Genomic DNA, 16,110 nt, shown 5'->3' on the forward strand with positions numbered 1-16,110 from the left:
CTGATATGTTTTCAGTGTTTTATTAATTTGTTTTGAGAAGTGAATGTTAGAAAATAAGAAAAAGTTTAATGGCGTTGCCTTAAAATAAAAGCTGAAGATTGTGGCTCCACATGCTGTGTTCATATCTAAGGCTTTGTCAGCCCTGTTATCACAGCTGTGCCAGTGCCAGCGGTGCCACAAGCAAATAAACAATCATCTTATTATCCTGTCAAAAGCTGTTAGATGCTCTTTTGTTTTTGGTTTAGTTTTTATCCTGGTTTGCAAAGTCAAAGACTGCTTCTGCTTTTCCATCAGGAACAGAAATGACAGGAAACACGATTGATGAACGTCTCAATCATAGCACCACACCATGCTTCCAGCGGTTTACAGCAGTTCATTCAGCCGTATTGTTTTAAGAAAACATTTATTCACATTCATATCAGTGCATTTGTTTTTTTACATACTGTATTGGTGCATTTAGATACATCTCTATGTGTGCTGCCTCACAAACATGCACATAGTGTTAAAATTCATATGTTTGTTTACGTACTGGTGCATAAAAGAAACATAATTTCTGTATTTTCACTTGAATACTTCATTTTTTGTACAATTTCCCTTTCACATAAGAGAGACAGAACCCAAACAAAAAGGAAACAAGGAAAGAAAAACCCAAATGCTAGATCAGGTTTTAGCAGCTGACAGATATATTTGACATTTAACATTTAGCATTCTTACACTAACATTTAGTATCTTTCATCAAACTAATCTGGGCTACAATACTATGTCACATTCCCGAGCACTTTGCTCCTCCTCTTGCTCCTTATCTCTCTCCATAATTTATCTCTTTTTCCTCCTTTTGTCCATGTCGTCCTTTACATGTTCTCCTCCTCCCCCCTCTCTCTCTTTCTCTTTCCCTTTGTTTTCACCTTCTCCTCTTTATTCCTGGACATTAAGGATCTGTGCAGACAGTCCATGATGCCAGTTCTTCAGCTTGGCAAAGCGGGGCCCTTTGACCTCCGACTCAAACTTCTCTCTGATGGTAGGGAAAACAATATGTGTGTGCGTGGGGAAAGAAATTAAATAAATAACACTTTTTAGTTTACGGTTAGGTGCATGCATATTTGGAGAGTGACACACTTCTTTATAATTTTTCATCTGTACATCATCAAAGTGTATTACAGAAGAAAAAGCCAGTTTTAAACATAGTGCACCACTTTTCCAAGTGGATTCCAGAGAACTGAGGAAAAAAGTATTTTTCTGTTTTCGTGATTTCCTGCCTCTTTGGAGGTAAAAGAGACCACCCAAACATGAGATATCACTGGAAATGCCAGAATGTCCTCTATTGAGCACATTGAGACTTAGTAGGGTCGCTCAAATAAGTCAAAGGATACAGATTAAAAACAAATGTCCATTACAGAGGACAAAAATGAATAGGCTGGGTCTCAGGAGGATATTGTTTCGATCACTGTCAGGTTTCCATGCTATCAAACTCAATGGCAACATCCTTGCTCTAGTCCAATCATCTTCTTGCCCACTTTCTCTGAGCCAATCAGCCTGCACTCTGTCCCACTCTTGTCACTCAGAGCTTCATTTATACACCGGTGACGATGAAGATGAAGATGGAGGCTTAGACTCCAGGGGGTCCTATCCTAATTCCTATCACTGGGAGTCATCAGAGTCTAATCGTCAAATAGATTAATTGTATTCTGTATCTTGGTGTCTCTCCTTTCTGAAATAAACTGATGATAGTAAAGTGTTTCTTTAGAGGTTGTCAAAAAACAACTCTCAAGACGTACAAGATTAACTTGCACAAAAATGATGGAAGGAGAAGAGTATGAAGAAGGAAAAGAGCAAGTCATGATCTAAAGCATGCCAGCGTACTGAAGCATGGGCGTATATAGCTGCCAGCCAGTGGAGCTGGTTTACTAGTATTTATTGCTGATACGTTCCTAATAGAAGCAGCTGAGCTCTCTGCTCAGATTCAACCAAGTGCTGCAAAACTAATCTGACAGTGCAAATGAATAATTAGCTGAGGCAAAATTCAAAAGATGATGTTCTAGTGTCAAAATAGGTTATTAGATATAAAAGTTAAGTCAAAGAGACCCTTAAAGCAGAAGGAAAGCTGGCTGCAGTAAAGGCCTGGCAGAGCAGGGTTTCAAGCAGGGATCCAAGCATTAGAAACAATCCTTCCATTAAAAGTTATGTTGGTTTGTCCAGTTACTTTTGAGCATATGAAAGTGGATTGCTATGTATAAAAATGGCTGCAATAAACAGTTAATGCAATACCTTTCTTAAACCCTTTTAATTAAAGTTGAAGTATCCACTTCAGTTCAGCTTAGCTTTCTATGCATTTTTCTTTAAGACAAGGTAGCTGATGCCAGTTGATGTAATTTTTCAATTTTGCTAAAGTATCTGAACCTCTCTAATGTCTCCAACTGTCAGTAGACTGGTCACGCACCATTAAAAGACCACTCTTACCTTGACTTCTGCAGGGCTTCCTCATCTGGGTCTTGCACTGCATTGACAGACATAAACAAGAGCATTTAGTAAGATCTCTCAATGAGATGATAACTAATTGAGGATTTGGAAGGAGAAGTATCGGGCACATTCAGGGAGAGGGTATGAAATCATAAAGGATGAAAGGACAAGAAGATAAGGTGGAGTCAGTGTACTGACGGAATTCGGTGCCAGTGATGTGGGCCAGAATCCTGAAGCTTTTAGACTGCAGGTTGGCAGCGCGGCGAGCCCAGTCAGTCATGTCCAGGGGCTCTCCTGGCCTGATCACTGCCTGGTACACTGGAGATGCACAATCTACCACAGGCTCCTTGATGGGCAGAACACCACTGCAGGACAAAGAGTTCAGTTAGACGTCATCGGAACAATGATGGATGTTAAGGCCCAACCTTTAAAAGCTGAAACTAGATCATGTATTAAGTGCCCATGATACACTACCACCTAACGATATTAGAGTAGTAGAATATTTGTACACCAAAAACAAATATTGGAACAAAAAGTAAAATTGCCTAAAGCATCACTCTTTTAATTCAGTGTTGTGAAGAATTATTTGCATCCTTCCTAATTTCTTAGTTTTTACATTTAGTTTTGACATATTTCAAATTATTAAACAAATTTTAATACTAGACAAAACCCAAATAAATACAAAATACAGTTATATATCCAAACCTACCAGGCCCTGTGTGAAAAACTAATTGCCCTTTGTTAAATCATCAATTAGTGGTAAAGTTGTGAAACTTTTGCCTGCCAAACATACAACAAGAGTGAATGATGACTCATCCAAGGGGTCATAGAAGAACCCAGAACAACATCTAAAGAACTGCAAGCCTCACGTGTCACAGTTCAGGTCAGTGTTCATGGTTCAACAACAACAAAAAAGAGACTGGAAAAAAAATGGCATCCATGGGAGACTTCCAAGGAGAAAATAACAGGTGACAAAAAAAGAACACAAAAGCTTTCTGCACATTTGTTAAAAAAAACATCTTAATGATGCCCAAGACATTTGGGAAAACAATATATGGTCTGATGAGCCAAAACGTAAAGTTTTTGCAAGATTTAAGTTCCATTACAGCATTTCATAAAAAGAAAATCATGTCAACAGTCAAGCACAGTGGTGGTAGTGTGATGGTCTAGGGCTGATTTGCTGCTTCAGGACCTGGATGACTTGCTGCAACTGATGGAACCATGAACTCTGTTCTCTATGAAAAATCCTAAAGGAGAATATCTGGCCGTCAATTTGGACCCTTAAGCTCAAACGGACTTGGGCTGCAGCAGAACAATGATCCGAAAAACACCAGCAAGTCCATCTCTGAATGGCACAAAAAAACCCAAATCAAGGTTGCAGTGACCTGAAAAACTTTGGCATGATCTTAAACAGGCTATTCATGCTAATAATAATACAAAAAAACCCTTCAAAGTTATCAAAAAAAACTTGATTGCAGTTCTTTCTGCCATGGGTTTTGCATCATTTCATGTTATCTTTGTCTAGCATTAAAATTTCTGTGATTATCTAAAACATTTTAGTCTGACAAATATGAAAAAGATGAAGATATCTGGAAGGGGGCAAAGATGTTTTCACAGCACTGTATGCATATTTGTATGTGTCTATAATTCTTTGCTTTTTAGGAGTTCTTGAAAGTCTCAGTGTGTAACAGACCTGAAACTGGAAAGACCTGCTGAAATCTGCAGTATTAACACCCACTGAAAACCCACTAAATATTGAATTTTATACAATCATGGGCATTTTTTACATTAAGGTTAATTATTACATTTTTATAGTTTATGTGTTAATCCATCATATTCAATTCTGTTCTGTTGATCTATAGTTTTACCTTAAGTGCCTGTATTTACTGTCTTGTAGTCTTCATGACAGTAAATACTCAGGAGCATGTACACAGCAGTTAGTAAGTGATTCAGTGCGGGTCCGGGCAGTAGATGTTTTAAAAACCTGTGATACTCAGAACATTCCCATGCCATAAAACTGCATCAGATGAAATCCCATCAGGTTCCCGAAGCTGTGATGATACTGGCTCCTTTTTTCAGAGTATGACTCTAAACTCGACTTGCACTCTCACACTAAGGCCAAAGTACCCACGGTACTTCCTCACACATAACCATGACAACCTCATGGTTAGTGTGCATCAAACACTTTGATGTGATGTTTCAGACAAACACATAAAAACATAAATTCTGTATACAGGAGGCTGGAGGATTTTCAGACATTTTTCAGTCGGGCATTAGTTTATGAGACACATGGCACAATGCGCAAGCTATTATGAAGTCGTGAGACGAGAGGAGACGCACGGATGAGGAGAGGCGAGACGGAAAAGCAGCTCTGCTGTACTTACGCCAAGGGGGAGCCTGCCTCTTCACTTCATGTCACAACCAGGAAGGAAGGATGGGGAGGGATGGGTGGAGGACAGCGCGGGTGTGGTTGGTTGGTTGGATGGAATGAGCAGAGGAAAGTGGGTGAAGGCACGGAGGAGTACTCGGCATGGACATAGACAACAAGGAAAAGCCCGGGCATACACTACACCACTATAGACACCCTATTTGTAGCAGCGTAGGCTTAACGTATGCTCAGAAGCTCCACCTTATTTGGAGCTTTTCAGGCAAAAGTTAAAAGGTCAGTTTCATCAACCACTGCTGTTTTATCAGACACATTGGCATCTCATAGTGGCAGTGATGCTGTGACCTACTGCGTTATGGCAACAGTAAAATGGGATTCTCATTCATAACTCACAAGTTGACTTGCAAACTACTTTTTGGTGTGTCATTTACACACAGAGGCATATTTTAAACCAATCTGACAATCAAAGTAGATTTTAGTGCCTTAATATAACCAGCAAGTGAAGATTGAGTGAATGAATATGGGGATTTTTGTCATTTGAGTAACTGACCCTTTAATTTCTAAACACGTGGCTTTGTTCAGTCAGTGTGATGTCATCAAATGGTGAGTGCAAAAGAGGTATAAAACACCTGGGGGCGGGATTGGTTTAGTTGTGTGTCCTCACCTGTCGTGTCCCTTTGCCTGTGACTGCCCTGCGATAGCGTCCATGATGGCGTCCTGTGAGTACATGCTGATTGGTGTGTTGTACTGAGCGTGAACGATAGTGGCTTTTCCTCCTGGACCCTTCACTTCAATGGGCTTGTGGGTGGACAGGGCTGAGTCTTTCAAAGCAATGGGGTTGAAGCTGGGGGTGTACTCCACACTGTCAGAGCAGGTGGAAAGGGTGAAAGGTCAGTGGGTAAAAGAAGAAGGTTTCAGGTGTGGGGTGAAGGGTTTAAACATGAGGCGTTAACAGACGGGGATATGAGGGGAACGAAAAGGCAAGGTCAAGGTGTAGTCATGCAATCGGCAGAAAGGGGGGGCTGTTGTACCGCTGTAGTGGTTAGCAAATATACACCACTCTGTACTGTAGCTGTGTCCCAGATCCAAAACATGGAAAAATGTGTGATTCCAGACTGGATTCGAGCCCCAGATCTTCTTGCTGTGGGGAAGCAGTGCTAACCACTGCACCACCATGCCACATATGTTGACTTACACCATCAAAGTTTGGGATTGTCTACAAACATCACTTAAAAGTTCACAATTTATTAACAGTATTTAAGTGCCCATAGACATAGAGACAACCTAACAGCTCTTTCACTTTTAATGCTGAAGCCACAATGAAGTATATTTTAAAAATAATCTAGTTGACACAGGGAGCATTGCATCCTGCTGTCACTGTTTGGAAGGGACATTAGCTGCTGCATATGTCATATGCTAACTTCTTACAGTGCAATCCAGCTGAAGTCAGAATTTCCAAGTTCAGAAATGGAACTTTCACCTGGAACTCTGCCTTAAAATCGGATTTCAAACTTGGAAAGTTGGAGCAACCCCACCATCTCGACTGAAACTATTCTAGATGGCAGCAGCGAATGTAAACAGTAAAACTTTTCATCTGTATTGTTGCATATTTGTGACTTGCTAATAAATAAGCCACAGACAGATCACTGACCGGGCTCTATCGATTATGGGCTGCGGTGGCTTTTAAGTGCTTGTCACACATGACAGGCTTTACCTAAGGAGCAAAAAAATAAATAAATAAATAAAATAGTGTTTCTTGATTTTCCAAGTTGAAAATGCTCAAATCGGGAATCACGTTGTTCCAAGCTACAACACCCAACTTTAGAGGGGAACTAAACACAGCATTATTCGTGTACTATGTGCGGCAAATGTTCAGATCCTACTGGATAAATATTTAATACCAGTGAATTAATATTTCTAATATTTGTGGAATTGGGACACAGCATGTCAACAGAAACTAAAAGGTCTTTGACATCATCTCTTGAACATTTCTAAACTCTTAGCTTTTACTTGACAAACAAACAAGTCCAAAGAAAACCAAACATGCTAATGTTTCAGGCACCCAGCAGGCCAAACTGACAGGTCATCACTGGCATGTTTAAAATGATGCACTCAGTTATACTGATATAGGCATAGTACTGCAAATACATAACATATCTGTTATGAATTTCACACACAGTAAAACTGATTAAAAGGACCAGCAGAAGTGGAAATGCAGGTAAATGTCTCAGTACATTATGAGTTCAGTGCTGATGCTGGAATGCCGGCAGCCTTAAACAATTTCCTTTGGGATCAATAAACTTAATGAAATGAAATGAAAATGAAATAATTATTTAAGGGAGAAATAAAATTGTGTCAGCGCTAAAATTTACAGTCTGTTTTGGTTTCTTTGTCTCAAAATGTAAGTAACGTTGGAACTCGTCTCTTGGCTACAATGTAATCTTGGCAGGCATGTTACATTTTTATGATAAAGTAAATGGCAACAGAGCTGTCAGATAAACAAAGTGAAGAACGATGCACAGTCATTTCTTGTGACATGGAGAAAAGTAGAGATTCTGGCCAAAGTCACCAAAGTAATGTGGTAGTCTGCCATTTTCCACTTCTGGGGACCAGATGATTTTAACATGACTTGAATTTTTAGCTTGTGAACGCCACGCTCAGTGCAGCCCAACAGCTACAAGGAAGCTTTAGTTCAACCACAAACACACAAATCCCACAACCTCACACCAAAGTTACGAGTGGATGATCGAAAATTGCTAATACTGCTGCACTTCACTTCATGCACATGAAATGCTGTAAAAATAAATTAAGGTACTGACTTTGCAGCTGTGTTTGCAATAACCTGAAACACACCAGAGGAACCGACACACAAAGAGAGACAAATAGACAAAAGGAGGGAATGTGGTGAATCACTACAGGTATTTTTTGTGGATAACAATAGCTCTATGTGCGTTGCAGGAAACCATCCGGCTACAGTGCTCATGTGTAATCCCATGTACTGGTCAAAATAGCAGCCTTTTTCCCATCACTGGGATATTTCCCTGCTACCCCTGAAACCTCAGGAGTGACTGACAGGAGCAGAAGTGTTTCAGTCACATGACACAGGACGACAGGGATGTAGACACATTTAGCGCAGAACAGACAAAAATATACACAACCACACAAAACAGAACGCAAACCACCCGCTCAACTTATGTCAGAACAGCAGACATTACAGATAGATGAACACAGGCTGGCACAGACAAGTTACTGCAGATTTCTAACCCTGCATATGGAAATATTTATGTTGGTTTCACTTTAGCTTTTGCCAAGAATCTGTCTCATGTATAAAAGGTTACACTCTGGGCTCTTAAAACCTGCTAAAACAGGAGTTTGTAAAGTTTCACACAAATTCACCTTCATAAATCTGCATCCATTTCACTCTTATTCTCAGGGTTACTTGGAACAAATGGTGGTTTTCAGTGTTGTTTCATTTTAATATGGGCACAAGACAAGGCTAATGATATGGCAATAGTTCGGTCTGTCCATCCATCCATGCATCTAGCTTATAAACCGCTAATAGACTGGGGCCTATCCCAGACACAGTTATATAGTTTTATTAAATTTTCACCTACTGCAGAGGTCAGTTTGAATGTGCTTTGAGTTTGTGAGTATTTGTGAGTTCTGTTGCTGTTTTCAAAATAAACTGAGAGGACAAACAGAGTGCCTGATAGTTTTAATGAGCTACACATAGTGCAGCATAACCAATATCGTGTGAGATTTTAAGCCTGAATGATTTCAATCTTCAGAGAGACTGACTTCCTCTTATGCGAGGAATCATTGCCAACTTCATATTGTCAGTGTAAATGTGTTCAATTCCACAGTGGTGAGACACATAAATGTTTGTCTCTACAGTACATGGATGTGTTCAGGGTACAGTAAAGTGAAACATATCACGTATGGGGCATCTCCCTATAGACGGGGTGTCCTTTCTCAGGTTTGGCCTTCAGGGGATTCAGGATGATGGTGTGTAACCAGAGCGGAACATTCCATAACTGCGTACAACAGCTGCTCGTCCTCTCCGAGTGTGTGTGTGTGTGTCCGCATGTACTCAGTGAGGTGGGGCTGCTGGCATGACGCTGCCGTCATCATCCTGTGCTCTGCATGGAGCACGTTTTTCTGACACCTGACTTCCCATTGGCTGTTACTGTAAGGGCTCAGCAGAGGGGAAACAGATTAGGGGGAGACTGATACGTGGCTGTGATATGTCAGAGGCCAAACACGTTACACCCTTAATTAAACTCTACACGTATTCCATGACTGAGACTTCACGCAAACACATGCCATCCTTCTGAGAAGAGACCGCTCAACAGCGGCCATAATTCAACTCCCACCAGACTCCAGGTATGGGAACTTCCAGATCAAATATGCAACATGAATATGACTTTACGGACACCAAAAAAGAAGAATAAGAAAGAAATGGAGCCAACCTGAGCTTTGTTAGGTGGAAATATGAGTTGAAGAAAGTGCTGTTTTTCTGGTATCTGTTTAGAAAGTATATATAAGAATGTGCAGAATGTGTTATATTATGTTTTGTCCAAAAAATATATTATGTAGCCTAATAATGCACTGTGAACACAGAAGAAAAATTATTATTATAGTGGCATTTTCCCTCGACGTTGGAACTAATTTTGAGTCAATCCCTTGGTTTTCTGTGGAGCTGAAAATCACCCTCTATAAGGACGTCTTTCATTACATGAATATCAACTCTAAAATTTACTATAGTGGGGCCCTACAGTTATATTCTCAAAACTGATAAATTTAGAAAGAGAAAAGCACAATGCTGAAATAAATGGCCACTATTACGCTGAATAATTCAGTGATAACAGCACAATACAGCAGAAAAGATTAGTCAGTTACAGGTTATTAAATATGTGATCCACTGAAAAACATTGTTGCTATTTTAGGGGTGAAAAACCAAAACAGTTTTACAAATTCTGACTTTAATTTTTAATGAATGTTTCTGCATTTTTCCCTTAGAATTGTTTAATCAAAATAAATGTTATTGGTTTGTTTTCTGAATCTAAACACACAGATAGCCAGAAGGCGAAAACAAAGATAAAAAAGCAACAAAAAACAACAAAATTAATACCTAATTATTTAGATCTATTGAATAAAAAAACAAACAGAATCTGACACCTTTTGTTTTTTGGTTTTTTGAATGAGCTCAGAGAACCGTAAGTCAGCACCTGTACAGCGGGTTTGTTTTTGCTATACCTGCAGAGCTTTTACCTTCGCATCAGCGACACTCACAAAAACAGCATGTCTCTGCTTCAAACAAGAATAAAACCTTTGTTGTGGGCTTTCATTCCCATGTGTGCAGTAAGAGGGATGCATTCCCCAGATGATAAAATCTTCAAAAAACCAACTTGGGGAGCCGAAACAGCAAAAAGACTTCTTTGGTGACGATGTTGCTGATGGCAGCATCATTTCACTGGCTTTATGTTTTCATCTTGAAGAGTCAGTTTTTGTTCTGAGATATTTAAATGTAGTACTGAGGGAATGTGACCTTTAGTAAAGAGGCTCCAAATATCCTCAAATGATCCTGCGCTCCTCCCGTTCTGTTACCTGGATGCAGGCCAGGTGCATTTGTATGCACGCTCCTAAAATAGTGCCACGTGTGAGAGGTTATGCGTACTGGAATAGCAGTGGAAAGTTCTGAGTATATTTTCTGTTAATCTTTGGTTAAATGAGGGAGGTGTGGCTTCATTCCTTGGGTGAGCTCTGTTTGGCTCCCCCCCCCCCCCAGATTAGTTATCTTCTTCTCTCCGTATTATTTAACCGGTGGTTAAAGTGTGCTAACCTACCCCAGCGATGAAACTCTTCTGGCCGATGCTGATCCCTCGCCTATTTTGCCCTGCATATCAATCATATCTCTGAGAGTTTCGGGGGAGTAAAGGCCTATTGGGGAATTGTACTGCCCCCGTTGGCTTGGTGGAGATCTTGAAGCTGGGAAGAGATTTCTTTTGCAGGGTTTTTTGTCCAGGAGGATTCCACAAGACTCTTGATCCTTCTTTTGAACTTCTCCTGCAAAATGTTCCTCTTGTAATGCCTTAAAAATGGGAGAATGTCAAGATAGATGGATATATAGAGATGAAAAATGAATCTTTTAAATTAAACCAAAGCTAGCAGCTTGTTTAGCAGTTGTTCTGTTGGTGTTTTGCTTTTCTTTTGCTGACCTCTGACCTCCCTGTAGTGATTCCCCTTCAGTTGCACTGTGAATATTTTACACTAGAGGGCAGCAGGTCACTGCCTGATGGCACCATTATAAAATAGTTAATCATATTCTTACAAACACGTATAAGACGAGGATACGTAACACATTTACCAACACACAGGATTTAACAGACAACATATATGATATTCAGTAGGTCTGCGTGTGTCATTTAGGTATGTTTTTTTATGATAGAGCGGCTGTGTTTATACCTTCTGGTGAGGGATGACTGGCATAGGTGAGTCCATCCTTGGAGTTGCCGTGGGAACTGGGGCCGGGCGTCTTGATCTGTAGATTATACAGCAAAAAAATAAAAAATTCTGTTCAGGGAGAAAACGTCAGATGTGTTTTCCTCATGTCACTTTTTTGGTGTTAGAGCTGCAGAATCAGCCAGTTTTTCATATGCATAACTAGAAGTTGGAAAAATCTCATGTGCTCACCTTTAGTCTAAATGGAAACTGTGTAGGCGGATTGAAGAGACTCTCATAAAATTAAACTGATTTGAACTGAGTGTGTACATAGAGGGATTTCGCGGAATCACAGCTAGTTACAGAGCCAATCCCGGATCTGTTAGTTTACTCAAGTGTGAAGTGGAACCTTAATTTTCTGAAGTATCACTTTCATCACTTTGTCCTCCTCCTTAAACGCCCAAATTGACAAGGCAAATCCAACTCAAGTACCTTAAAAGTTTCTTCTTCATCACCTACTTTAGTTTGTGGGGGTGGGTGTTAAGATATAAGTGTGCTGCTTGTTTACTTCTGCATTGAGAGGGTGAGTTTGATGGTGGCAGACTTGATCTTGTTCTGGGCCTCCAGGTGCGTCATCCCCTCGGTGCTGACCCCATCAATAGCTGAGATGATGTCACCCTGGGTCAAGCTGCCTCCCGCTGCCTTGCTGCCCGGAGTTATCTAAGGAAAGGGTCAGCAGAGCAGGTCACGCTAGAGCCACTGATACACCTTCCTCAGAAAACTGACAAACATATGCAGTTACACTTAGTACAAATTGACCTGCATTTAAGAAAGTTACAAACACAAGATACGATTCAAACAGTTTGTTCATCTGCCTGCTAATGTTGGCCTTAAACCGCCCAGCCGACGTGTTACTTCCGCTTCCACTGTAGCTGCTCTTTTCACTCAGTTATTAATGCTGTGTGTGTGTAGCGGCACAGTAAATAAGCCTTAAAGTTAGTGGAGAGAAAAGCCGATGAAGCAAACTAAAGTAATCCTTCAGCTCTGGAGATGAGTTATGTTAACTGACAGAGCGTAACCAACTGTTATCTACGAGTCTAATGAGTGTCAACAGCAGAGAAAAAACAGTGAAATAAAAGCAGCAACATTTCAGAGCCACAAAGCGTGCAGAATACTTTTATTCCTGACACTGAACTTATTTCATTGACATGTCTCATGTCGGTTAGAGAACACAGAACAAGAGAGAAAGAGAAGAAGGTCCTTAACAGAGGGATGGGAAGATTTTCTTGAATTTGAATGACAAGAAAAAAGATTTTATTCTTCAGATTATGTAAAGCATTACATCACTTTTCTTTGTCACTTTCAGTTATCCTTCATGTATGACCTTCAACGCAGTATTCCTACTTCTAGCTGTGCAACAAAGCCTCGTTTTAGCTGTTAAACTACACAGAGAGGAGGTTTAAGTGAGCTCAGCGGTCTGGGTTATACAGTATTGGGTCTAGGCTTACAGGCAACTCGTTAAAGAGTTGAAAATAAGCGATGCTCCTGATGCCAGTGATTGACCCCTGTGAGCCCCCTCTCTATCTCTCAAACACACACACACACACACACACACACACACACACACACACACACACACACACACACACACACACACACACCTACTACTGACATTCATGCAAAACTTCTTTGATTGTTCTTTTTTTCTGTTTATTTTAATCATAGCCTCTACAAACTCACTACAAAGCATTTTTTCCCCCCAAGATTTGATCACATTATCATTGGTCTGCTGTGTCTTTTCACACTGTTGTCATTTCTTTATTTCCTCTTTACGTCTGCTTTGTCTGCTTTAGTGTTTCCATTTCAGTCTTTGTGTGTGCGTGTGTGCAAGAGGCCAGAAAAGCAAGGTGAAGGAGAAGTAATATTTCTGCTGCCTCAGTTCAGCGAAGCGCACGACACCACCCAAACAATTCATCACGCATGTTTTCCTTAGATATAACACGTTCATCCTTCAAAATAAGAGTCTTTAAAATGAACGATGAATAATTCATGTGGAAAAAAATGTTACTTGCAGGTTTTATACAGCATGCCAGACTGCACTGAATCAATTAGTTGGACAAATATTAGGCATAATGTTGCTATTGTTAGGTTATTTTTTCCACATGCACTAACGAGAGATGCTTTCATGGTGAGAGATGTTTTCACTCCTTTAGAAATATGTCAGTCTCAAGAGAGCATGCACATAGACCAGAGTGGTGTGGGTGAAACTCTGAGAGAGTCAAGTTTTTAAAACAATTTCAGCTATGGCAAGCACAATGAGAACATTTTAACATCAATATATTTAATTAATAACAATAGATATATAAATAAATATCACTCTTAGTGGCAAGTGCTTTGGCTTGGATAACAAGAAGTAAGGAAATCCAATGTCTTCATTCCTCTTTCCTTTTATTAGTTCTTGGCAAAAGTCCGAAATCCAAACCTCTGCAGTGTTACGTCAAACTGTAATGTCACCCTGAGCTGACATGTCAAGCTGCAGTGTTTTATGTTAACTTGTCAGGACCAATCACAGGTAACCTGAACAAATCCAATGATACAATCTTACCCTGGACACAGATCAAAGCTCCCCTCGCCTGCCTAAGACGGGGATCAGAAGACAATGAAGTAACAGATGTCTGGATCAATATAACAGAGCCTGATTACCAGCTGAGCATCAATCAGGCCTGAGGAATGAAGGGCTCGAGGTGGGAGGGGAGCAGAGATTACTCTCAGGCAAGCATCCACCTCATTCCTACTTTTCTCTGTTATTTCCTAAATCGACCCCCTGCCCATCTGTTTCTCCACAGGAGCAGCTCCAAACGAGGAAACTGAAACTGACCACGAGAAAGCTTACTAAAGGTAACACAAGCTGCCGTTAGCTTCCTCGCAATGCTCGCTGCTTTCCTGTCCCATTCCCAACCATCCATCCACCTCTCCCCTAAAGCTATTTAAAGGGAATGCTGTAAATACACCCCCAGTGGTGCCTGCCAGAGAATCAGAAAGGGAGAAAGTCTCTCTGCTGAACACTAAGTGGTTATAGTCTTTCCTTCCTTTTAACTTGAATTTTAGATTTTGCTTTGTTTTTTTTAAGAAAATTATGCTTGTTATAAGTTCTTATAAAACTTTTTTAACTTTTATTTTAAATAATTTAGTAACAGTTTTGACAGTTAAAATAACTTCAATAGTCACTTGCTTAACTAATGACTTGGATGAGGAAAAAAGTGATTAATCAAGATGAAATGTAGGTATTCTTGAAAATTAGCTGAAGTGTGCCAGCAGCACTCAGCGTTAAGTCAGGCAGCAGTGAAACTATTCCCATCTTTCCACTGCTGCTGTTCTCGAAGTCTCCATGGAGGTTACATCGGAGGCTCCCTACCATCACTGCTTACAGCAACATTACATAACCAAAGCACACACACAAACCACACCTGCTCACACAGATATACAGTATGCGCGTACACAAACACAAGCTAGATGTCAAATATAGTCAGAGCAGGAAAAAATAATCTAATCTGCGCTGCGTAATAAAAGATTTTTAGGCTTTTTAGGTTACATTTAAGGGTTTAAGGGCACTTTATTAAACAGTTGAAGAATGTGCTGTGTGATTGGTTTTTTGCTGACACAACAACAAATAAATAAAAAGATGCTTACTAAGTTATCCAAGCAGGGAAAGGTTACAGAGGTTTTGTTTGAGGGTGTTAATCATTTGCCTACAGTATTGTGAACTGTGTATTTTGTGTTTTATCACCACTGAATTATTCATTTTGCTTTAAGCCAGCCAATCAGTGCACACAGTCTGAGATGTCTGAAGTTTTGGTTTCCCTTTCCAAGCTAATTACAGGCTGTCTCGTTAGTGTCACATTTCTCATTACTTTCTCTTTATGTTGCACAACAAATCTGTGAGGGTCGCTCTGTCCTTACCCTGGAGATGGTGAGGGGCATGTTGAAGTCTTTTCCTCCCTGTAGTCTGAAGCCCCACGGAGCAGGGCCATTCAGAGTCACTGTGTATGTACTCATCTTCGGCTAAATGTCAACACTCCTCCTGCAAACAACTCCTGCTGGCTGCGCGGTTTCCCCTCCTGTGTGCTGTGCCCTTGTTCTCCGTCCTACCCCTGCTATCCTTTTGTCCCGCTCGGTGCCTCGGTGGTTGCTCTTACCTCCCTTGGCCCTGGCTTCACAACCCTTCTGCTCCCAGCTCTCAGGACAAACACCCTGGGGTGGGTGGGTCAGGTGCTATGGAACCACTGAGATACACAAATGGAGACACACACACACGCATATGTTTGTGCACACAGACACACACGTGCAGATAGGTACACACACAGAAGAGTCGGGCTGAGCTACTGCAGAAAACAGTAAAGTCTGACTTCTTACCCCGAAATCAAAAAATATCAATAACACTCAAATGCAAAGTGGCAAAAATGAACATTTAAATTAGTATTAATGTGGAGAAGAGTTTCTTGCCTGTAGGGTTGCTGAGGGTGAGGGACAGACAGCCTAAGAATAGCTGAGAGAGCCAGAGACACAGGGGCCCTGGCCCGTATAAGGCCTGTAACACGAAGCCCCAGAATGCTTCACTGCCGATTCATATCGCCAATATAGACCCCTCTTACTGCAACACATTCTCTCTCTCTTTCTGCCTCTCTTTGGCTCTCTGTCTCTCAGTGCTATGAGTACATGCCGCTTGCACTCTATTGTCTGTAATCAGTGTCTGTGGGCTGATGTCATTTGCCTTTCAGGCTCTCAGTCTTTCATTTTGTTTGAGAGAGGAAACAACAAATTACCAA

At 40.7% G+C, this 16,110-nt stretch overlaps 1 protein-coding gene across 2 annotated transcripts; it reads right to left on the reverse strand.

Moving 5' to 3' along the window:
• Positions 1–384: 384 nt before the first annotated feature.
• ldb3b (LIM domain binding 3b) lies at positions 385–15,916 on the reverse strand. 2 transcript variants are annotated; one of them, XM_080874033.1, is made up of 10 exons: positions 15,788–15,916; positions 15,245–15,567; positions 11,853–12,004; positions 11,309–11,384; positions 7,663–7,685; positions 5,508–5,705; positions 4,842–4,865; positions 2,656–2,822; positions 2,458–2,494; positions 385–1,012 (listed from the first exon to the last, which is right to left on the reverse strand). In XM_080874033.1, exons 2-10 carry the CDS (start codon positions 15,338–15,340, stop codon positions 916–918), a joined length of 870 nt encoding a protein of 289 aa, XP_080730159.1. In that variant the 5' UTR covers positions 15,341–15,567; positions 15,788–15,916; the 3' UTR covers positions 385–915. The 2 variants fall into 2 exon arrangements, with proteins under 2 accessions (XP_080730159.1, XP_080730160.1); XM_080874034.1 differs by having other exon boundaries at positions 15,698–15,809.
• Positions 15,917–16,110: the final 194 nt, after the last annotated feature.

Source organism: Rhamphochromis sp. 'chilingali', assembly GCF_963969265.1.
Source record: "Rhamphochromis sp. 'chilingali' genome assembly, chromosome: 22".
NCBI lineage: Eukaryota > Metazoa > Chordata > Actinopteri > Cichliformes > Cichlidae > Rhamphochromis > Rhamphochromis sp. 'chilingali'.

Coding starts and splice junctions, on each gene's coding strand:
- ldb3b (XM_080874033.1), bottom strand. CDS start 15,340: ATGAGTACATACACAGTGACTCTGAATGGCCCTGCTCCGTGGGGCTTC. Junction 12,005..15,244: donor TGCCCCTCACCATCTCCAGG/GTAAGGACAGAG, acceptor CCCTTTCCTTAG/ATAACTCCGGGCAGCAAGGC. Junction 1,013..2,457: donor GAAGCCCTGCAGAAGTCAAG/GTAAGAGTGGTC, acceptor CCCTACCATCAG/AGAGAAGTTTGAGTCGGAGG.